Consider the following 22,926-nt stretch of genomic DNA (forward strand, 5'->3'; position numbering starts at 1 on the left):
CTCAGCACCCCCACTGTACAAATTGCTCCAGTGCCCCTGCCTGCTGCTCCAGAGCCTCTCCACCGTCTACCCAGTGCCCCTTCTGTCCTCCGCAGCCAGGGCCCCTTCATCCCAGCTCAGCAGCCAGGCTGCCTGCCCATCACTCCAACCCCCAGCCAGCCCCTTCCCCAGATTAACTCCCTCTCTCCCCACGTGTTTCTGGAGGCAGGGAGAGGCAAAGGCCCACTGCAACCCGCAGCCCTAGCCCTTCAGATCCGGCCAGGAGGGGGGCCACGAGCCAGCCCTTCTCCCTGCCTTTCACAGCCGCTTCAGTTCAGCCTTGGAAGGGTGGGGGACTACTTCCCTAGGCGCAATGAGCCACAGAACGTATAGGGGGCGCTTCGGTCCTGCCTAGCAACTCCAGACGCTACACTGTAGCTATCAGAACCCGCTGATGTAAACAAAGGCACATGGGCAGCCGCTGTGGCCAATCCGGCGGTGGAGCGGTGTGTTCTGTAGCCAATGAAAGGGCGAAAGGGGCGGGTCCGAGGCAAAGGGATTGGCGTGTCCCAGTGGAGATGGCTCTGCTGGGCTGCCAGCAGCATGGTCCCTGCTTCTGCCCATAGTCAGGCATGGCAGCGACAGGTGTCTGAGACAGGGGCATTAGTCCAGGAGGGAGGGAGGGGGCGGGGGGCAAGAGGATCAGGCCTAGACAGGTCGAGGGAAATTTAAGTCAATAAATAAATAACTTTAAAAAGGCTGGGGAAAATCCCTGGAAGGAAAATTCCCCGGGAAATTGCTATTTGATGGAGTGTGCAGCTGAGCTGGGCTTGTGGGAAGAAGATCGAGCAGCCTGGATTGATTTTAACTGTTTCTTTAATAACTCACAAGGCGAAGAAGAGAAACGTATTTGAGCCCATGGGCTCAAGTCCTTAGCTCTATTTGGGAGAGGGGGGAGAATAACTTTATATTTGAATGAGAAGCTAACGGCATCAGATACCAGGCAGGAGTTAAAGTTGGGGGGCAATGACTCTGATCAGCTTGTTGGAATTGGCTGACCTCTCCATAGGGACACCAGAGATCGGGGTGGTCAATTTTAATGCCCTCCACGCTTTGCTCCATGCCATCATTAAACAACTCAACTTGCAGGATGTCAAAGCCGAGATGCATGATGAGAAACCTAAGCCCCCGGAACCTGCGCCTTTGGAGGAGAATGAGAGGAAGGGCAAGCGCGATGAGTCGGAAGACTTATCCTATGCTGACTTAGAGAAGAAGGTCATTGGGGTGGCCGCTCAGGTGCATGGCGTGGAGGCCAAAGTGGTTGGAGTGGCAGCTCAGGTGGATGGAGTGGAGGCTCAGGTGCATGGGGTGAAATCTCAGGTCCATGGAATAGGAGAACAGGTTCAAGGGCTTGAGAAGCAAATGGCTGCCCTGGAAAAATTGCCTTCTGGGACAGACTTGCTGGAACGGACCAAGAGCGGCTCTCCGAATGGCTCTGCTGTGGCCGACATGTGGCAAATGATGCAGATGAAGAAAAAGATAGAAGCTAATGAGACTGGCATCTCCAAGGTAAATCTTTCCATTCCTTAAGTTGTGAGGAGGCAACATGTCCAGTGACGAGAGCCCAGATCTGAGAATCAGCAAATATGTGCTATAGCCTTGCCTCTGCTACTGACTTGCTGTTCAACTTTGAGCAAGTCACTCACTTTAACCCGTTGTGCCTCAGTTTCCCCACCTAGAAAATGGAGTTAATCTCCACCCTTATAAAGGGTCCTGAGCCTGTTGGAAGAATAGTAGTAGATAATTGCTCTGTTTTAAGTTCCTTATATAGCACTGATTACCAGATCTGTGTTCTGTATTAGTTCTTGGGGGTATTATTTTATTTATTTTATAGTTTGATTAAAAATAATTTCCAGTAGTAAGCAACAAGACTCCAAATTTGTGCAAAATGATGGTAAGTTAGGGTCTAAAGTGAAGGACATTGAGAGGTTTGTGGATGTATGAAAGACACTTGGAAATCATGACCTGAAGAAGAGCTCACGTAACCAGAAAGCTTCTTTTTCACCAACAGATGTTGGGCCAAGAAAAGATATTACCTCTCCCACCTTGTCTCTCATGTAGAAATCAATCATTTTTAAGACTCTCACTGTGTTAGGGTTGGAGCTAAACGATAAGAAAGGAAATATTTTCTGAATCCTCAGGGCCAGCCTCCAATTATCTTTTACATGCTTCGTCCAGTGTTATTTACGTTGCATGTTGTTATGAGGGTTGTGATCTGGCATGTATTGTCAATGCTGGATAACAGGGAAAACCATGATCAGGTGTTACACAGTTCTTATTACAGCTGGGACTTGTTGCATGAATTTTACAAGAGCATCTCTGCACTGATTCTTCTAAAGTTGCAAGGGGAATAAAGTTCTGATTGCTGCTACCCATTTAATTAAAGTGCTGGATGGGGACAATCAGGGAGTTGCTCATTTAACATGCGCCATAGTTTTAACAAAGGGTGTATTCTTGTTTTCGTTCATCTTATCATCAGTCTAGGGAACGTGTTCTCCTTTGACCTTTTATTGTCCTTTGTCAGTGATCTGTGTAGACCTCCGTTAGACGCTGTTGACAAATGAACTACTCCTGAACTGGGAGCAGGCCCATCAAGAGAAGTTTGGGGGGCCAGTACATCATATTTGTTCGGGCTCCATGCCTCCCATTTCTTTAGCTACACAGACATTAGTCATTTTGGGGGGCCCCTGAGTTTGGAACCCCAGTACAGTTCCCCCTCTCCATCCCTCTTGTCAGCCCTGATTGCCAGTTGTGCTGTATGCTTTTAAGGGGCAGAATGGTTTAATGCATTGAGAGGTAGGATCACAGTGCTGTTTCCAGCTCTGCTCTACAGTCTTCCTGTGTGACCTCTAGCAAGTTTTCAAGGACCTGATGCTTTCAGAAGTGCTAAGAACCTGCAGCTCCTCTTCACTTCAGTAGAACTGGGTTCTCAGCACCTCTAAAAATCCAGCCCTTGGCTGCTCCGTGCCTCAGTTTCCCCATCCAGAACCTGTAGGTGATCTCACTTACCTACTTCACAGGTAGTTGGGGCGCTTAATTTAATGTAGTGAAATGCTTTGATGTCCTTGGTCACAAGGAAACTATAGAGGTGCAAAGTGGAAGGGAGGGAGAAAAGCTCCCTACAAAGGGGGGGCAGAGGGACAAGAGGAGGAGTGAGGAGAGGTACCGACACTTGGCAGGGTGGGGAAAGGCAGCTGGCTCTAAGCTGGGAAGGAGGGTCCCAGCCCAGGGGTTCGTACCTGCTCCCTGACTCATTCCAGCCCCGATGTGTCCCACTACCTGCTTCTTGGCTCCTAGGCCTCACGGCAGTGGCCTCCACAATATTTCCCTGTTCCTGCTCCCCATTTCTGCCATCCCCATTTCTGCCACCCCGGTGCAAGTGGCATTTTCTATTCTAGGATTCCAATAGCGTTCAAAGAAATTGGACCCGTCTCTCTCTGAGGGGTCATACCCTGCGGTCAGAACACATACAAAGTTTCCATTGGAGTCGGGGGGAGAGGAGAAGGGAGGAGTTACATTGAAATCTTGGAGGATGTATTGCCAGATATGCTCTGGCCTGATGAAGTTAGTGCCATGTGATGCTGTCGGTTTACGAGCGAGGGAAAAATATTTTCCCCCATCTCTGTCCCCTGACTTACCTCTGCCCTCAGATCCTTTCCTCACTCCATGTACATTAGTGGCAGATCTACCATGGCACAGATACCCCAGCGGGCTGCCTGAGACCATGTAGCTGTTCTGTAGGAGTTACGCTTCCTCTTGTAGGTAAATAACATCACCTCCAGGGTGTCTGCTCTCCCCCTCATAGCCTGGGGCTCTCTGAAAGCGGTTTGAGTTCAGATTCTAGCCGTTTTCTTTTCCTCCCCTCTCACTCAGGACGGGTTGTAGTGTTGCCAAGTTAATTCCTGCCATTCCAGGAGGCGGGAGGCTGGCTAAGGAGCTGGAGTGGTGTGCGAGAGGGGACCCACGGTTCTGTTCTAAGGCCAAGGATACCAGCATGTTGCATAGGCTCAGTAGGGGAAAACCCTGGGGATTTTCCCCACTGGAAGGGGAGAGTCTGTACTGCAATCGAAAATTGGGACGGGGGGAGTAAAAAAAAGAGGAGAAAGGTGGGCTCTTTTGGGGGCACAAGGAATAACTTGTTCTTTTTAGAGCAGCCTCTCCACATTCCAATTCATGGGATGCACTGGCAGTGCAGCCTGGACCAATCAGTAGGATGTGACCATAGAAAGGACAAAGGTGTCATGGAACAGGGATGTGTAATATTCCCTCCCTAGGCAGCAGTAGCACAGCCATATCTGGGGTACTGGGGTCACTTTGGGTTCCTTAGTACCAGAAGGACAGTTACAAGTTAGGGGGAATTGGGAGATGTCAGGGTTCCCTCTCACTCTGAACTCTGGGGTACAGATGTGGGCACCTGCATGAAAGACCCCTAAGCTTATTTCTACCAGCTTAGGTTAAAAACTTCCCCAAGGCACAAATCCTTTCCTTGCCCTTGGATGGTGTTGCTGCCACCACCAAGTGATTTAGACCAAGATTCAGGAAAAGGACCACTTGGAGTTCCTGTTTCCCCAAAATATCCCCCCATGTCCCTTCACCTCCTTTCCTGGGGAGGCTTGAGAATAATATACCAACCAACAGGTTAACCAAGTGAGCACAGACCAGACCCTTGGGTTTTTAGGACACTAAAAACTAATCTGGGTCTTAAAAGCAGAACTTTATAGTAAAGAAAAAAGTAAAAGAAGCACCTCTGTAAAATCAGGATGGAAGGATTCCTCTCTAGGCTCAACTTTAGTGTTACAAAAAACAGGAATAAACCTCCCTCTGAGCATAGGGAAAATTCACAAGTTAATACAAAAGATAATCTAATGCATTTTCTTGCTTTACTTACAATTTTTGTAACCTAAGATTCCAATCCTTATATTCGATAATTCTATGATTCTATTTCAGGTAAGGTTTTAGGAAATGATTTTTTTTCCTGCCCTGGTTCCTCTCTCCCCAAGAGAGAACAACAAAGAGACCACAAGCAAAACCTTCCCCCACAGATTTGAAAGTATCTTCTTCCCTTATTGGTCCTTTTGGTCAGGGGCCAACCAGGTTATTTGAGCTTCTTAACCCCTTACAGGTAAAGGAGGGATTTTATGCTACCCTGAGCTGTACGTTTATGACAGGAGAAGAACAAAAAACTGACCCGTGGCCTGGAGGAGCTGACTCAGAAAGAAGATGTATAGAGCTAAATGTGTAGGGTTGGCCAAGTGATAATTAAATATATGTGGAGTGGTGATGAAGGGGAGGTAATATTCAAATGGAGGAGGGCGACTGGGGACGTTGGGCCTGCTTTGCTTCCTTAGTATGGATAAAGAAGTTCTGAAGGGTTGGGGAGGAGGGTGAAAATTCTGAGTTTTTCTGCTTGCTGTCCTCTTAAAAATCTCAAACATGTTTGTCCATGCTTTTGCGAGAGGATTCATTGGAGGTCCTCAGTGTGGATTATGACCTTTCTAAATCCTTCATCTAAGGGTTCAAGGGTTTGACTCTTTAGCAGAGACCTCTTGTTCCTCCAGGTATTTCTCATGCATCTGAGTTAAACAGATATTGACAAAAGATGGACAAAGGTGCTGTGTGCCCTCATTTCCCATGGCTTTCAGTGTCTCACAGGATCAGGTGCTGGTTATCCTACTGCTTCTGTCTTGCACATTCAGCAAGATACTACTGACTATTGTAGATTGGAGGTGCTCTGCCCTTCCAGCTCCCATCACAGTCCAAAATTCATGCAGCATGAGTCAGGATTTAGGGCTTGCAGGGAGCTCAACAAGGTTATTATTGCAGTCCGTAGATTCCATGGCCCCCTCTACCCCCATTCCTCCTCCTTTTCTCCATCTGTCACTGGACGATGGATTTTCCCTTCCTTTCTCCTGGATAGAGTGTTTGGGAGCGGGGAGGACCTGGTTGTTAGGTCTCATCCCAGAGCAGGTTCTGTGCTCGGCTGGTTTTGCATAGGAACCAGATTGATGCACCTGGATGGCCCTTGGCCTCACAGTCCCATGTTACGCCTAGCACCATTCCACAAAATTGGGATTCTTCCAAGCCCTACACTGAGCTGGGGAGCCTGCTGGGCTGTGGCATTGACAGCTCTAAACAAAGCTCTGGCATAGGGGAAGAGGGTGTGACACTATGGGCTGGTTGGAGCAGAGGGGGGCCTATCCTAGGTTCTGCCTGTTTTGCAGAGCTGTGAGCATTTGTCACAAAGAGGGAGCTCCTGGCACAGATAATGTCTCTGCAAGGGGAACACATTGTGCCAAGTGAACCTCCCTTTCTGTTCCCTGCCATCGGTTTGTGTGATCTAGGTGGAGAAAGTTATGAACGTGCTCTGAGGAGGCAACTGGCCCTTGTGCAGTGGGACTGGCATCTCTTATGTTGAGGATGTAGGTGATGTGTAGGCCTCGTGTGGCATGGGGAGGAGAATGCCACTCCTGCTCATTAGCAGAGTTTGCTGACAGAATGATTGGCTGAAATTGACAATCTCAGAAGCGGCAGCGGGGACTGTCTGCTTTAGACCAGCATGGAGAGCAGATCTTGTCATGGAGGCCAGCCAGTGTGGATCTTGCGTGTACCCAGCAAAGCCTAGTGAGCCGTGCTTCAGGCACTAGCAGGCTGTCTTTAGGATAGTGATCAAATGTGGCGAAAGGAAAAGCCATGGCCAGAGAATGCCTCCAAAGCAGGAGCAATTGCAGCGGTGATAGGGGAAGAGTTGAACCACAAGGTTAAAGCAAGTCCCGGCTGAATTATTCATTCCTCTGTGTAGCGTATTGGGAGGGAAAAGGAACTGCTTTGACAAGATAATGAGCCTTTGCTGCGGCTGATACACAGTTCCTTCTCAGAGCATTAAATCAGCACCCAGGCTCTTGTAGCACAGTTATTGCAATCCAATATGGCAGGCTGTAAATGTTTAATTCTTTGCCAGTGCTGCCTCGGGAGGGTCATGTTAAATAAAAAACCAAAGCATCCCTATTGTGATCGGTGGGAGCTGGGCTCTGGTTTCCAATTCATCTCCGGAATGATCTAATATTTGTGAGAACATCGATGTTCCCCATCAGTCTGAGTACAGTGCTGACACCTTAAGCCATCTGAGTGTAAACCGGGGTTGCCGCTAGTTTGATCCAAGAGCAGCATTTCAGCTAGGAAATAAGGGCCCCATTCTGTGAGGCACAGAGAGCCTGCAGCTGGCTGCTGCGTGAGCATCCTCAGTGAAGCTAAGGAGAATTGAGAATGCTCAGCACCTTGCAGGACTGGGCCTGACTTTTTCTTTTTTTAAATGATTTTATGGATTGATCTTACTTGTGCCGAGTTAATGGAAATAAAATGTTAGTGTGATAATCAGCGTGAGCTGCTGACGGGTGACAGCACAGAACCCCAAGATAAAAGAAAACCAATTTTCTGGTCAAGAGATTGGAATTTCCAGGTGTTGCGAGGCCAGTTTGTAAACCCTATACAATAGGGTGGAACTCAACCCCGTGCAGCGGACCCAGCACAAGACCTATGCACAACTTAAGTTTTATTTTGAGAGTTTAAGTGGGACTGCTAAGGATGCATCATTTTTGTGCTGGCTTTGCCTCGGGTGAATTGGCTACCCACGTGGATAACTGCTCACATTCGCCCTCCAGCCCTAGTGAATGTAACTCTCCAGTTGCTCCTGTTGTTTAATCATCCTTTTAGTCATAGGTGTGTATCTAATACCTGGCCATTTTAATCTTCAGAAGTGCTCAGCATTAATTGGGAGACGGGGGGGCTCCAATAGTTAGAACATGTGTCAGGACACCTGGGTTCCATTCCTGCTTTTGCCATGGAGTCATCCTGTGACCTTGAGCAAGTCACTTGACCCTCTTGGTGCTTCATTTTGCCCATCTGTAAAATGGAGGATAATGTCCTCTGCGCTTGGCGAGGATGAGACGAGGCTGTTTGTAAATCACTGGGAAACACCGCACTGAGCAATGCTATGTGGATGCACAGTGTTGTTGTAGAACTATGCTCGTTAATAAGATGCCCAGCGGCATGGTTGATCCCTGATCAATGTTTTACTAAAGATCTGCACAGCTGAGAGCCTTGGTTAATGGGATTCAAAGGGAACAACCCTCTAATGCTGGAGTTCCAAGGAGAGGTGAGCATCCAGTCCACTGGCAGGGGGAAAGTGGGACAGTGCCAACAACCCTGTGGCCTGGGTCATTTATTATCCAGGTTGGAGGTGGTGAGGTGAGGGCAACTCACGTAACTTGCCATATCTTATGCCAAGAACACTTTCCAGCGCAAGCAGCTTGGCACAGTCTGCTTTTACGCTTTGCAGTGTCCCCAGCAGCTTCTAGCTGATCTCAAAGCACTTTCCAAACATCATTGCCTTGCGGCTGTAGGTAAATATCACTATCCCCATTTTACAGATGAAGAAACTGAGGCATGGGGAGATTGCGTGGCCTTTGGCAAGCTGTTTGGTGAGTTAGTGGCATATCCCAAATCTCCCGTCCCCATTCTAACCATGAGATAGAGCTACTGTAGCAGACGTTGCCCGTTTACTGTGAGAGTCCTGGTTTGAGTTTGCTGTGGTCAAATGCTCTGTGTGAAAGGCCACGTCCAGCTAATGAATAGTTAAGCCACTCACGGGTATTTGGCACCAGCTGTTGAGCACAGCATCAGGGAAGTTTTTGTCCCAGTATTTGTGTATCAGAGGCAGTTTTTGTAGCAAAAGCTATAGAATTAAGGGTATTGTGTGGGCAGGACAACAGTACCAGAGGGAGAAGCATATAGGACCCAATCTGGAAGGAGAAGTCTGCAGAGTCCAAGCTAAAATGGGAAGGCAGCAAGCTAATGAACAGTGAATGCTCGCACATCACGCTGTCCTGGCATAGACCGCAGGGCATGTCTGCACTTGATCTGTTCACACTCAGTTAGGTACCCAATGCAATGATATTTACCCCCTATCTGGAAATGCGCTGACAGGGGGTGTGCGGGGAGGAGGGCCAGGCTGGTACTTTCATTTAACCCTTCCGGTTAATCTAGCGGATCATTGGTCTGCCTGGAGGTGTGGGGCTGCCAGGCTTAATTAATTTATTCATTATAAGTTGTTAATTACTTGGGGAGTGAAAGGAGAAGCTCTGCTGAGCCCCTCCCTGTGTCCAGCTCCCTGTTGGGGAGGATGCTCTGGGTGGAGCTGCTGTGTTGTTCTGTCCTGGAAGCTTTTGGCCCCAGCTCCCACCTGTTTAAGCTGGCTCCCTGGCAAGCCCCTCGGCACCGTCCACACTCCATTGGCAGCTGGAGCTTGCCTAACAGAGTCCATCCCCTGGCCCCTCCCTGTGTCCATCTCCTCAGCCAGATAGGTGGGTATTATTCTCTCTGCTAAATATAAAGCTAAGGAAACTGAGACAGACAGGTATAGGCAGTGAGTTACATGGGCCCATGGTGCCCGTGCTCCACCAATATTCAGGAATGTGGGCCTGGCTCTACCAACGTTTGGGCTTATATTTTCAGAGCCGTCCATAGAGACAGGACAGTTCTGCTTCAACTCGTTCTGGGCACCACCAAAAATTATACAAACCTGACACCCATGAGACAGGGGAATGCCCTGCCACAGGTCGCACAGCCAGTCAGTGGCAGAGCCTGGAATGATCGCTCCCTGCCTCTTGTCCGATTTGCTAGGCCCTGCAGCCCTTCCTAGCATCCTCACTGGGGCATACCAGGTGTTCTTGTGGCCCTAAATTCGCTCCTCTGTCTGTTCCAGGCCATGGCTCTGTTCCAGGATCTGCTGAATGAGGTCAATGGCGTGAAGGCAGCCAATTTCCATATGAACGAGGGCCTCGAAAACATGAAGGAGAAACTTGACTTGGTGAGTGTGACCCTTGCCCACAGAGCAGAGTCAGACTGATCACGTTCCCTGGTGAGGGGAATGCCAAGCCTTCTCCTTCCACCCCTGAGGCACCAACATTCCCTAGTCCCTCTTGCTGAGCCCTCTCTGTCCTCCACCCCCCACCACCTGGGCTACCTTGTGCCATGCACCCGCTGCGGGGCTCTCCCTTCTGCCACGAACAGCGCTCAACCCCAGGGGGAGTTACCGCTTGAGTGAGGGCAGCAAAGAGAATGAGATGTCTCTCCCGGTCCCCATCCCCTTGATTTCTCTTCTCGCTACTCCCCAGGCCTTTATGAGCTGGTGTTCCCCACCCCTCCTGTGTTTTGGGGGTAACTTAGAGTGCAAGCTGCTTGGGGCCAGGACTGTGCTTGGCTTATGTGCAGCAAATCAACATGCTCTAAGTGTCCGATAAGAACGCACTGTTCCCCCGCTGCACATGTAGGAGAGAATGTCTCCTCTCCCTCCCTCTCTGTCTGTCCGTGGTAATGCTGGTCAGAGCAGACAGAGGGGACCAGCTGACCTTTCCTCCCCTGTGGGAACTGCACTGAAGGCCAGCTTGTATCCTTAAGTCTGCCCACTATTACTCTAATACTAGGAAAGGGCAGGCAGTGGGTTGCTCTGAGGAGAGGGGAGAATCCATAGTTCACCAATAAGATATCTCATTTTGTTTGTATATTGGCCTCAATTAAAATGCCCGTGCGGTGTCTGTGGCATGGGACAAGGGGAAGGAGCAGGAGATGCTGCCAGAGAACAGTGCAGAAACAGCCGATAGCTAAGGTGGTCTGGGATGGCAGAAGACACTGGATCTGCTTGCTGGGACTGAGATGCATCGGCTGAGCTAGGAAGGGAATAGCAGGGGATGCTGGGGCTGAAGTAGCTTGTGGGGAGCCCGGGCCTGGAACAGCAGGGCAGAATACAGGTCAGAACTGAGCTGTGCATGGGCACGGGGGAGCTGGCTATTCAGACAGAGCTGTGTGCCGGCCCCGCACGCCAACTGCGTGGTTGAGTCGATGTGGCTGGCGATTAACATGTCGGAGAGTCGTGCACTGGGCTCACCTGCACTCTCAGGCCTTCCCTTCCCTGGAGCCTTGTTACTGTTCCTGAGCACTCCGCCCAGGAGTTAACCAGCACCAGAGCAGAGGGAATGGGGGTCGTACTCCCAGGGCCTGGGGAAGCCGTGCTGGGCGGCCAGGCCTTTAACAGCAGAGTCAATTGCCTGGCACAGGTAACATGAGCTGATGCAGCAGCCAGGAGGTAAAAATTCAGCACTCGGGACCCCCCCACAAGGGATCCCAGCAAGGTGACAAACACGTCTGATGCCAGCTCCTAATGGGTGTGACACAAGTGTGCGGAGTTCCCGTCCTCAGGTGCCCATGGGGCAGGTGGGATAGAGAAGCATTCGCCTTTATATCACCGCTGCCTTCTCCTGCCAGTTCCACCAGGGTGGGGCAGCTTTAGAATCCATCTGGGGGCTCAGAAGGAGCCCCACTGGTGGAGGGGCTGAGAAAGAACATTGGAATGTGAGGGGGTATTTAGCGCAGGGAAGGAGTGAGGAAGAGCCAATCCCCTGCTAACTGCTGGAGGAGTTAGATAGATAAAGGAGCCCAGCATGGGATCCAGGACAGGGCACCTGTCCACCACGCCCCAGGGAACCATCATTCCGTGTCAATGGTGAGCGAGAACTCTCAGCAGATCAATCATTCTAGCAAGGCCTGGGGGAGCTCCCACCTGCCTTGTGCTGGCCATAGGTCTCTGCCAACTGAGGGATTGTTTGCCAGGTGGGGGAGAGTCTGAACCTTGTGATGCTGCCCACAGGGAGGCAGCAGAGCTTGGCAGTGGCCAGCTTACTCCTTGTACTTTCAGGGATCCTCAGGGTGGCCATCTGCAGGCACGCTTGCAAAACACACTAGCTCCCCCGAGGATCCAGCCAGCCTCAAGAGCTCATTCTTTTTGCAGCTTGGCAAGCTGCCTTTTCCCATGAGCATTGGGGGAAGGGAAGGGGGCCGTGGGGAAGCAGTAAACATCTCGTTTCCTAGAGTACAGGGAAACAAAAGCTAAGTGGATGCCAAGGCTGAGCCTTTACTCTATGTGTTCTTCAGCCCCAAAAGCATGCTGTACCTGAGAGAATAGGTGCTCGCAGCCCAGACCCCAGCCTGCATGACGGGGGCCCAGCCTGACTTAGTCCCTTATCACAACCCCCTCTGCTTTGCCACTGATGCCTAGCCCCAATGTCCCCCACAACACAGGACTGGAACACCCTCCCTATTTTGCTTCCCCAGCCCATCCCCTCTTGCCTTTCCAGTCTCTTCCGAACACTTGCTGCTTCTAATCCAACAAGTGGGGCTTGAGAAACCCACTTTCCTGTGGTAAATAGGAAACTGATCTGTGGAGGTCTTTCCAGTGACTTCAGCGGGCTGTGGATCAGACCCATAATGCTGGGCTTTCAGGGTTTTTTAGGGTGACCTTTTCCATTTAATTGGTATCCATCCCAATCCCCGTCATATACAACACAATGACCTGAGGTCAGAGCTAGTTTCAAGTGTTTTACTGGTATGCTGTGCTTGAAGGTATATGACCAAGACAAAAAACCATATTTATAAATATCACATCCTTTCCTGGGTTTTTAGTACTACTTTAGATGATCAAAACTGAAAGATCTTTACAAATCAGAGGCTTGATTCTGCAAAAATTTACTCACACCAGCCCCTTCAGTTGCCTGAAGAAGGCTTTGTCACACTGGGCTCTTAATCTGTTTTTCAGAACATATGCTCCTTAATGAAGGTGAGTGAAGTGCAAAAAAGAATCTTCTCAGTTTTGCTCTCTGCTTATGGCCTGTTTGATGCACTAGCCGAAAGTTCTCGTGTTGAGTTTTCAGTCCTGGAGGAAGAAATATTTAACAGCACTCCATCGACTTAAGCTTTCCATACCTGGCTGAATTTGTTTGGACCCTTTCCAGTTCACAGTAACTCCCAAGATTACTAGAATTGAAATAGACTAGAGCAAAGTGGGTTTTTTTGCTTGCTCCTTCAGTTCATTTACTTTGCATTTTATGTAGTCAGTCTTTTCCCTGCTCGGTGAGAACAAATAGTCAGTTTCTTCCCGTCTTGCTTGCATGACCTTCGCAGAGCAACAGCAGAGAGCAGAACATGGAAAAGACAGGGAAATGACATTGTAAACCCACAATTTGGCAGGGAGACCAAAGGGCATTTCACTCAGTTTCTGAAACTGACTGCATTTCAAGCTGATGCCACTGCCTTTTGAAATAAAAGTAACAGGAAACTAGATATTGGAGGGGGTAATATAAATGCGCACATACATTGTGGGTGTGCGGGTGTGAGTATGCACATGTGCGCTCACAACCCCGTCCTACATTTTGGAACTAAGTCTAAATTGGCCATCTTCCTTTTTAAAGGCAATCAGACACACACCAGACTGTAGGAGATTAACTAAACTCTCTTTTCTTGTAAGAATTTACAACTAGATACCCAGGAGATTGGCAATCGACTGCAGACCTGCATTGCAGATCAGAAGAACTTGGATAATGATGTGGTACGTCTCTGAGAGGAACGATTTGCATATGAATTGCCAAGGCACCCCTGGAACCCCAGTTCTCATTCCTTGACTCCTTCTTTTTGGATGCTGATCTTCACTGAAATCCCTAGCTTCTCCACCTTCGATATTTCTTCCCCCCAGGTCTTCTGCTTTGAGTCAAGATCTCAGCTACTTGGGCCTGGAAGGACCTGATCCTGAGCATAGGCGCCAACTCCGTGGGTTCTCTGGGGCTGGAGCACCCATGGGGAAAAATTAGTGGGTGCTCTGTACCCACCAGCAGCCAAGCTCCCCTCCCCATCCCCCGTTGCCTCCGCCCCTGAGTGCGCTGTGTCCCCGCTCCTCCGCCTACCTCCCAGCACTTGCTCCGGGAGAGAGGGGGGAGGAGAAGGAACCGTGGCACACTCAGGGGAGGGGCGGGGAAGAGGCGGGGCCGGGGTGGGGATTTGGGGAAGGAGTCAGAATAGGGGCAGGGAGGAGGTGGAGTTGGGGCTGGGACTTTGGGGAAGGGGTTGGAATGAGGGCAGGGCAGGGACAGAGTCAGAGCAGGGCCTGGGGCAGAGACGGGTGGGTCTAAGACGAAGTCAGCTGTTCAGCTTGGGGAACATACATTCTCTGTCGAGCTACCTTCTTGGGTAATCTCTGGCCTGCTAGTCTCTGAGGAGTTAATGGAGGAGAGAATGAAGTCCCTTCCTGGACATGCCCCATAGAAGTACAGTCATCTCTGTTTGCTTTTTTCCCAGAGGAACCTAGAGCGAAGGATAAACCTCTATCCTTCCCCCGAAGAAATGTATAGCATGGTGCGCTGGGAAGTTCTGGAGGACTGCCTTGTGACAGGCAAAGGCAAGAGCCCACCCACTGTGAGTGTGACTTCAATTAGGGTGCCAGGGGGGAGGGCAAAGCTTAATAGATTTGCCCCCTTCCTCTACCTCTGCTGAGACATCCATGTAATAGTGGGGAGGGAGATCTTGTGAATGTGGAACTTTTCCGGCCTTCATGCGGCTTGACATGAACGTGTTTGATCTGAGACGCTCTTCTCTGGGGCAGGATGTCCGGAACTGGCTTTGGGGGATCAGCCTGCACCTCTGTCACGTTTCGCATTTCTAGGGCCCAGTGCCATGCAAGGTTCCACTTGATCAGGCTCTTGTCCAAGGCTTCTCTCTCTAAATGTGTCCTTTTCTGAGCAAAGCTGTGTGAAACTGGAGATGTAAGAGGCCTTTTCCCTCCACCTGCCCTCTGACCATAAGTTGTGATGGCACCTTGTGATTGCCATTCTCTGACACCAAGGGGCCATGCCTGAGCACTGGAAATCCTTGAATGACTCCTACCCAGGGCTTCCCAGTGCAGGGGCACCGGAACAGGGGAGCCAAGGGGCCAGGGCCCTCCCACTTTTTGCCCGTCCACTTTTCACCACCGGCCCCAGCCCTGTCCCTCTTTGTCTCCCTGATTTTCCATCTCCCAGCCAGGCCAGAAGTGGAGCCTGGGCCAGGGAACCTGGGGAATGGTGGGGAGCCGCTGACCCTCCATCTGCCCTGGGCGGAGGAGTCCGGGGGCAGGGACATGAGCCTGGGGCTGCTTTCTGCCCCCGCCCCCCCACCATGGGCAGATGTTGGGGCCCAGGGTCCCTGACCTCACTCCTGCTTCCTGCTTTGCTGGGGGCAGGGCCTCAGGGGGAAGAGGGTGGCAGGAGTGGGGCCACGGAGGGGGCCACTTTTGGGAAGTCTCCACCACCCCTGTCACAGTGTCTAACCAGCACAATATGAGAAGGGTTATTTGTGTCATTTGGAGGCCTCACATTCTACGAATTTATGCATTACAGAATTTTACAATGGTCACTGGACTAAATTAACCACTGGTGTAACATCACTGACCCATCAGCTTTACCCAGTCCTTTCTTTCCGTGCACGTTAAAAACGTCTTATAGATGAGCTAAATGATCCGGTTCTTTCCTTTTTCTTGTCTTCGTGGTGCAGGCCTAGGGAAGCTTCCTGTTGCATTTAACTGTCCAAGGAAGTCACTGGCTGAATCTTCATGATTAGATAGCCGTGGAGTCACCATGTCTTATAGGGCTTGATTAGAAGGCTAGTCCTGAGTAAAGATGAATTTGGTGGCTGTTGCCAGGGGATGGCTGCCAGCCTCAGAAAATAGCCCCACAGCGTGACACAATTGGTAGCTTGTGGTCAAGCTGGAGGAATGCTAGGGTGGAGTAAGGCAAGGTGTTGTGGGTCTGGATGGAGATGTATTTGGCAGAGCGTTGGAAGGTGTGGAGGAACTTACACGGTGTTTCCGTGTACCATTGTGCTAGCAGAACTGGGTACTTTACACACCCAGGACTAAACCCTGCTCTTTTCCAAGAGGTTCATCAGAGCAGATCTCCACTTCTCCCCCTCCGGCTCACGCCCCGTGTCTCTCCCAGAATGCACACATCCTGTTACTCTAATTCACATGCAAACACCCTCCCCTTCGCTTTGACCTCCTACTTCATCATGTGCAAATGACACATTCTGCACTTTACCAGCGCACTTGCATCTGTGGAGATTAGATCAGTTTAGCTGCGATCAGAGTTACAGTTATGCACTTGGGAGTAGGTTAGAATAGCTGCATGTATGTATTGTGATTGGTCCTCATTGGAGGTGCAAGGGAGCTTGTAGTGGAGGTGAGGTGCCTGTGAGCGTGTTTGCACAGGAAGGCTTGTGGGTGAAGATTGGTTTAACTGGGGACTTCAACTTGTAGTAATCACCTTGGTGGGGTTTGTACTTCAGCAACTTTAAATCCAAGCTAACGAAGGAATGTGCCTGATTGAACACATCTGTAATACACCCCTCCGTCCATGAACAGGCTGTGAGGGATGCTCAGGGGCAGCATGTGGCTCATAGCGTGCCTGTCAAACAATTAGCTTCATATAGCATCATACAAGGTGGCCACATTATGACTGTACCATTCTATGGGACTCACAGATTAGCTACTGAGATCCCTCTGTAGGCATGGAGTAGAAAAATAGAGACGTGCACAGGGCACAGGAGGTGATATCCTATAGGGTAAATCAACCCATAGGAATACAAGAGGTTAATTGATCAATTGGGAGCTTCTGTTCCTGTGCTAATCTCTATAGTAAGCAACACATGATATTCCTAACGCGTGCTATTCTTGTTTTGTGTCAGAAACTCCATGAAGTTACCCCATACGGATGCATGCGGGTGGCATAGTTTCCAGAAGAAATCATTTCTTTCCTTACCACAGAATGACATTTCGTTTGAATGTGACTGCTAATTCCCAGAATCAGTCATTCCAGACAGTCCCTGGAATGTATTGGTGCTGTTAGGAGGTGATAAAGCTGATCAGACCTTCTCAGAATGGGATAGGCCTGAGCCACCAGATCTAGAGTTGGATGTGGATTTCCAGCTCCTGAGAGTCTGAGGGTGGAGCTGAGGTTCTGATTTGACCTGGGGACCCCGCTACAGATTTATGCTCAGGATCCTGATACCAACTCCTCCCGCAACCTCAGCCTCACACATTTTAGCTCAAGAGTGCTTCAGTCCAGGCTTATGTGATTTTCATGCATACACAATGCTTGTTGTTCCTATGGAGGGCGTTTTGGCAGAGAGAGTAACTGTAATACCTGGTGGGAAGGGAATGTGGGAAGTAGCTGGTGATTTTCCCCATGGTGGGGAAGGGTGTGACTGACAGGGGCAAGTGTACACAATTGAGAGGGAGGGTCAGATATCTGCTAGGAACCCCATCCCAGAGACTCCTCTAGAAAGCAGGCTCCTAGGAAACACTTGGCCACTAGTGGAATTGGTTCAGCGACCAGCAGTGTCCTCAGAGGGCGTTTTGTGATTGCTGCTTCCTTTCAATATAAAGGCCGGTTTGAGGGCACGTCCTGTCCCATTGCCCATTCTGTCCAGATAGGTCTGTCTGATTGGACGGTAGCATTACTTCCAGTTGAACTGCAGAAATAGAAGAAGATGGTTTTGAATATCCCAGTCCCCCCCTCCCACACACACACACACACACTTTGCTTTGAACTAGTGCCCATCAGTAAATTGTTCCTATTCCATTGGTTTCCAGGAAGCCCAGTCTGCGGATCCCAGCCTAGGCCAGCCCTCTCCAGCTGAGCAACCAGCTTCAGTTATGGACACCCAAGCCAGAAAACCCTCTGCACCCTTGGCAGGGGCTCCAGGGAGCCAGCCTGGCTCAACCAGCAGCAGACCTGGTACTCCAGGGATGCAGGCAGGGACCAGGGCAGGCATGCCAGCAGTCCAGCCAGCAGCCCGGGCAGGCGCTCCAGGAACCAGGGCAGGCACACCAGAAGCCCAAGCAATCACTCCAGCGGCCCACCCAGGCTTCCCCAGGACCCAGCCAGGCTCCCTGGGGGCCCAGCCAGGAGCCCAGCCAGGCTTCCCCAGGGTTCAGCCAGGACCCCCCGGGGCCCAGCCAGGCTCTCCCGGGGCCCAGCCAGGGGCCCAGCCAGGCTCTCCCGGGGCCCAGCCCGGAGCCCAGCCAGGCTCTCCCGGGGCCCAGCCAGGCTCTCCCGGGGCCCAGCCAGGAGCCCAGCCAGGCTCTCCCTGGGCCCAGCCAGGAGCCCAGCCAGGGGCCCAGCCAGGCTTTCCAGGGGCCCAGCCAGGGGCCCAGCCAGGCTTTCCAGGGGCCCAGCCAGGCTTCCCAGGGGCCCAGCCAGAAGCACAGCCAGGCTCCCCCAGGGCTCAGACAGGCTCTCTCAGGGCCCAGACAGGCTCCCCCGGGGCCCAGGCAGGTGCTCCAGGAATCCAGCCGAGCTTCCCTGGCACCTGGCCCAGTTCCCCAGTGACCCAGGTGGGGTCTCCTGGAGTCTGGCATGGAGCTCCAGGGGCCCAAGCAGGCTACCTCGGGACCCCAGCAGACACTTCAGCATTTCAGCCCACATCACCTGCAGCAGGTCCCTCAGCTCTAGCAGCCCAGCTTGCAATTCCACCTGGCCCTTACTCTGCCGTTACATCCCCGGCATCACCTTTACAAGAGAAGGACAAACACCTAACCTCATCCACGCCGCGAGAGTCCTCCGGCTCTAGCAGCGCCTCCAGCCGCTACTCGGATACTGTGGAAGCGCTGCGCCGGGTCGGGCAGCTGACCGACCTCTACACCGCCTTGCAGGAGCAGATAAACCACCTGGAGCAATTCAAGTGTAGCCACGCTGACCTCGACAAGCTGCGACAATTCTTCTTGGATGCAGGTAGGGACTTCTCCATCAGCCAGTGTCGTCTTCATGGCCTTCTGCAGGTGGCTTCCTGGACAAACACTCCTCGGGTATGGCTTCCCAGAGTGGTGCTGACCGTAGCCTTCTGCTGGATCCATAGGGGTGTCTGGGTGAGCAGTGGTGCTCTTGGCTGTGGCCTGGATCCCTCCCCATGGTTCCTCAGTGACTGGCGCACTGCTCATACCTTTGGGCTGACTCCCCAGTGAGACGCGCTTGGTGGAATGGGTGCAGCTTACTTTGACCGGGCTGTCGTTTGAGGGCATAAATATCCTGAGTGGTACACTTAACGATCATAAATATTCCACCTTGGGACTCTTGCCCTGACTTTGACGGAGGTCTAGGGTTCGCTCCCAAGGTACCATTTTGAAAAGGAGCCTTTTATTGCATTTAGATCATTTTCTGGTTCATTTCTCAGTATCTTGTTGCATTTCCATCCTCCGTCCTGAAATGATACAAAATATCCCAGTGGGGGACACTGATGGGGTCTGTGGGGCTAAATAGGGGCACAGGGAGTGCAATTCCATTCTTAGGGGAGCTTCACCTCTCTGCTTGTGTTGGTTTGGAGGCAGTAGCTGGTAATCTGCTTTCCGGGTCTGCCTCTGAGCTAAGTCATAGACTTATCAAAGGGGGCTTCTGTATCCTAGTAAAGAGAAGAGGGATAGAAGCTGATAAAGTGCAGGTAGGAACTGAAGAGAAACAATTAAACAAAAGAATCTAATTCAATTACATCACACAAAGGCAGAGAGCTGAATACGGACACGTTTTATAAGTGCTTGTGCACAAATGCTCGAAGTCGAAATGCTGAGGTGGATGAACTTGAGTGCCTGGTATTAAATGAGGCTATTGACATAACCGGCGTCAGAGACATTTGGTGAAAAGATTATTGTCACGGAGTCTGGGGGTTCCAGCCCTGCACCCCTCTTCCTGGGACCCTCAGTGACTTTTATCCAGCCAGTAAAACAGAAGGTTTATTGGACAACAGGAACACAGGTTACAGCAGAGCTTGCAGGCACAGTCAGGACCCCTCCACTGAGTCCTTCTGGGGGTTCAGGGTGCTTGGATCCCAGCTAGGATTACCCTGAATTCGCCCCACAGCCCCAAACCCAAACTGTCCTGCCTTTCCTCCTCCGCCCCCTTTGTTCCCTCCTTCCCCCCGCCCAGGTGTTAACCCCCCTCCTCCCTGCCGGGGTCGGGTTACAAGCCCCAGCACCTGTCCTACATCACCTAAAGTCATCCCCTGCTCTCCCATTCCCCACACAGACAGCCCCTACTCCATCACATCTCTCCCCCCTTCGAACTGAACTGAGCGGGGTCACTCTGCCCAGTGACCTGGGGAAGTTCAGGCCCCCTCTCCGGGACAACGCGTCCGCTATCAGGTTGGCACTTCCTTCACATGGACCACGTCCATGTCATAGTCCTGCAGGAGCAGGCTCCACCTCAGGAGCTTGGCGTTGGCTCCTTTCATCCTGGTGCAGCCAGGTCAGGGGAGAGTGGTCGGTGTACACGGTGAAGTGTCGCCAAAAAGAGATATGGCTCTAGCTTCTTAAGGCCCACACCATGGCCAGGCATTCCTTCTCGAATGGCCGCGTAGTTTTTGCTCCCGGGTAGCAGCTTCTTGCTCAGGTACACGATGGGGTGTCTCTCTCTCCCCTTTTCATCCTCCTGCATTAACACCGCCCCCAGTCCCCCGTGTCTGAGGCGTCGGTGAACACCATAAAGGGTTTGTCAAAATCTGGGTTCGCCAGAACTGGGCCACTGACCAGAGCCTCCTTCAGCGCCCGGAAAGCCTCCTGGCACTGCTCGGTCCAGATCACCTTGTCTGGCTTCCCCTTTTTGCACAGTTCAGTGATGGGGCCGGCTATGGCGCTAAAGTGGGGCACGAACCTTCGATAGTACCCTGGCTTGGAGCGGGGCAAACTAAACCCCGCCATCCAATAAAGGCCTGGACCTGCTTCTTGGTTGGGGAGCAGGCCAGTCTCTGATCACCTCCACCTTGGCTGGTTCCGGCTTTCAGGCAGCCGCTCCCACCCGATGACCCAGGTAAGATACTTCCAGCCATCCCCACCTTGCACTTCTCAGCCTTTACGGTTAACCCAGCCCTCCCGGATTCGGTCCAGACTTGTGTAACCTGGGACACATGGTCCTCCCAGCTCTGGCTGAAGACGCAGATGTCGTCAATATAGGCCACGGCAAAACTCTCCATCCCCCTCAGTAGCTGATCCACCAGGCGCTGGAAGGTGGCCGGCGCTCCCTTGAGGCCAAGGGCAGGGTCAGAAACTCGTAGAGCCCCAGAGGGGTGATAAAGGCCGATTTCAGCCTGGCATCTGCGTCCAGCGGCACTTGCCAGTAGCCCTTGGTAAGATCCATGTGTGAGGTAGTCCGAGCACCTCCCAGCTTGTCTAGGAGCTCGTCAGGCCTGGGCATGGGGTAGGCATCAGATACGGTGATGGCATTGAGCTTTCGATAGTCCACACAGAACCGGATTGACCCATCCTTCTTGGGGACCAGCACCACTGGCGAGGTGCCCAAGGGCTGGAGACTGGCTGGATCACCCCAAAGCCAGCATGTCCCTGACCTCTCTTCCAGATCCTGGGCAGTTTACCAGTGACCCGAAAAGGGAGCATCTTATAGGGGATGTGACCCGGTCTCACACCTGTGGACAGTCAAATTAGTGCGTCCAGGCTGGTTGGAAAACAGCTGTCGTACCGATGCAGCACCCCCTCTGATCTCAGCGTGCTGGCCATGGTCAGCTGATCAGAGAGGGGAATCGCCTCCAGGGGGAACCAGCTTTTGTCCCAGGGAATAGATCCACTAAAGGGTCATCTCCCTGCCCCTCCCAGTGTCCACACACGGCCAACACCACATTTCCCCTGTCATAGTATGGTTTCATCATGTTCACATGGTACACCCGCGGTGATGTGCCCGGTTTGACAGCTCCACCACATAGTTTACCTCATTCAGTTGCTTGATAACCTTGAAGGGTCCTTCCCAGGCGGCCTGGAGTTTGTTTTTCCTCACGGGGATGAGAACCATCACCTGATCCCCGGTGGCAAAGGCCCGGGCCCGGGCCGTGCGGTCATACCAGACCTTCTGCTTCCTCTGGGCTCGGCCAGATTCTCCCTGGCCAGGCCCATGAGCTCGGCCAGTCTTTCCCGGAAGGTCAGGACATACTCCACCACTGACTCTCCCTCGGGGTGGCCTTCCCCTCCATTCATCTCTCATCAGGTCAGGGGCCCCCTTACTCGCCTTCCATACAACAGTTCGAAAGGCGAAAACCCGGTAGACTCCTGGGGTACCTCCCTGTACGCGAACAGCAGGTGAGGTAAGTATTTTGTCCCAATCCTGCGGGTGCTGGTTCATAAATGTTTTTAGCATCATCTTCAGCGTCCCGTTGAACCTTTCCACCAGCCCGTTGGACTGGGGGTGATACGCTGAGGCCCAGTTGTGCTGGCACCCCACATTTCTGCCATATAAGGACCCCAGGAGCAGGGTCGACATGAAGTTGGACCCCTGATCCGTTAAGACCTCCTTGGGGAACCCCACCCGGCTGAAAATTGTCAGCAGCGCATCTGCACTGTGTCTGCTTCGATAGAGGACAAGGCCACCGCCTCGGGGTAGCGAGTGGCAAAATCCACCACCACCAGGATGTATTTTTTCCCTGACCGGGTCATCTTGCTGAGAGGTCCCACTATGTCCATGGCCACCTTCTGGAAAGGTTCTTCTATGATGGTAAAGGCCTCAAGCTGCTTTCCCCTTGTCCCGGGCCTTCCCACCCTCTGGCAGGGGTCACAGGATTGGCAGTACTGTCGGACCTGGGTAAAGACCCCAGGCCAGTAAAAGTTCTGTAGCAGCCTCTGCTGGTACGCCGGATTCCCTGGTGTCCTGCGAGAGGGATGTCATGGGCCAGGTACAGCAGCTTGTGGCGAAACTTCTGGGAACCACCAGCTGCCTCCTGATCCCCCATGACTCTACTTCCCCTGGGGAGCCCATTCTCGGTACAGGAACCCCTTCCCACAGGAACCTCTCCTTGCAACCTCTCCTCAGGGTCTGTTCCGCACTAAGGTCAGCCCGGTCCCTGGGCTTCCGCAAGGAGGGATCTTTCTGCAACTCCGCCTGGAACTCAGCAGCTGGGACAGGGATGGGGACCAGCTCTCTCTTGCTGGCTGGGTCTGAGGTCGCAGCCTCTCTGAGCCATGCCCCTGGGCGCTCCCCGCCCCCA

The 22,926-nt window shown here is 52.0% G+C and overlaps 1 protein-coding gene across 2 annotated transcripts in view; it reads left to right on the forward strand.

Moving 5' to 3' along the window:
• Nucleotides 1-573: 573 nt before the first annotated feature.
• The window catches only part of QRICH2 (glutamine rich 2), a 57,655-nt gene continuing 35,302 nt past the window's right edge, over nt 574-22,926 (forward strand). For both annotated transcript variants that reach the window (XM_075071775.1, XM_075071774.1), the window contains exons 1-5: nt 574-1,548; nt 9,800-9,904; nt 13,394-13,474; nt 14,218-14,334; nt 17,543-18,683. In XM_075071775.1, the coding sequence (XP_074927876.1) occupies nt 1,006-1,548; nt 9,800-9,904; nt 13,394-13,474; nt 14,218-14,334; nt 17,543-18,683 (1,987 nt within the window). In that variant the 5' untranslated portion in view covers nt 574-1,005. The remainder of the gene's footprint in view (nt 1,549-9,799; nt 9,905-13,393; nt 13,475-14,217; nt 14,335-17,542; nt 18,684-22,926) is intronic.

This window comes from Chelonoidis abingdonii, chromosome 13 (assembly GCF_003597395.2).
Source record: "Chelonoidis abingdonii isolate Lonesome George chromosome 13, CheloAbing_2.0, whole genome shotgun sequence".
In the NCBI taxonomy this organism is placed as follows: domain Eukaryota; kingdom Metazoa; phylum Chordata; order Testudines; family Testudinidae; genus Chelonoidis; species Chelonoidis abingdonii.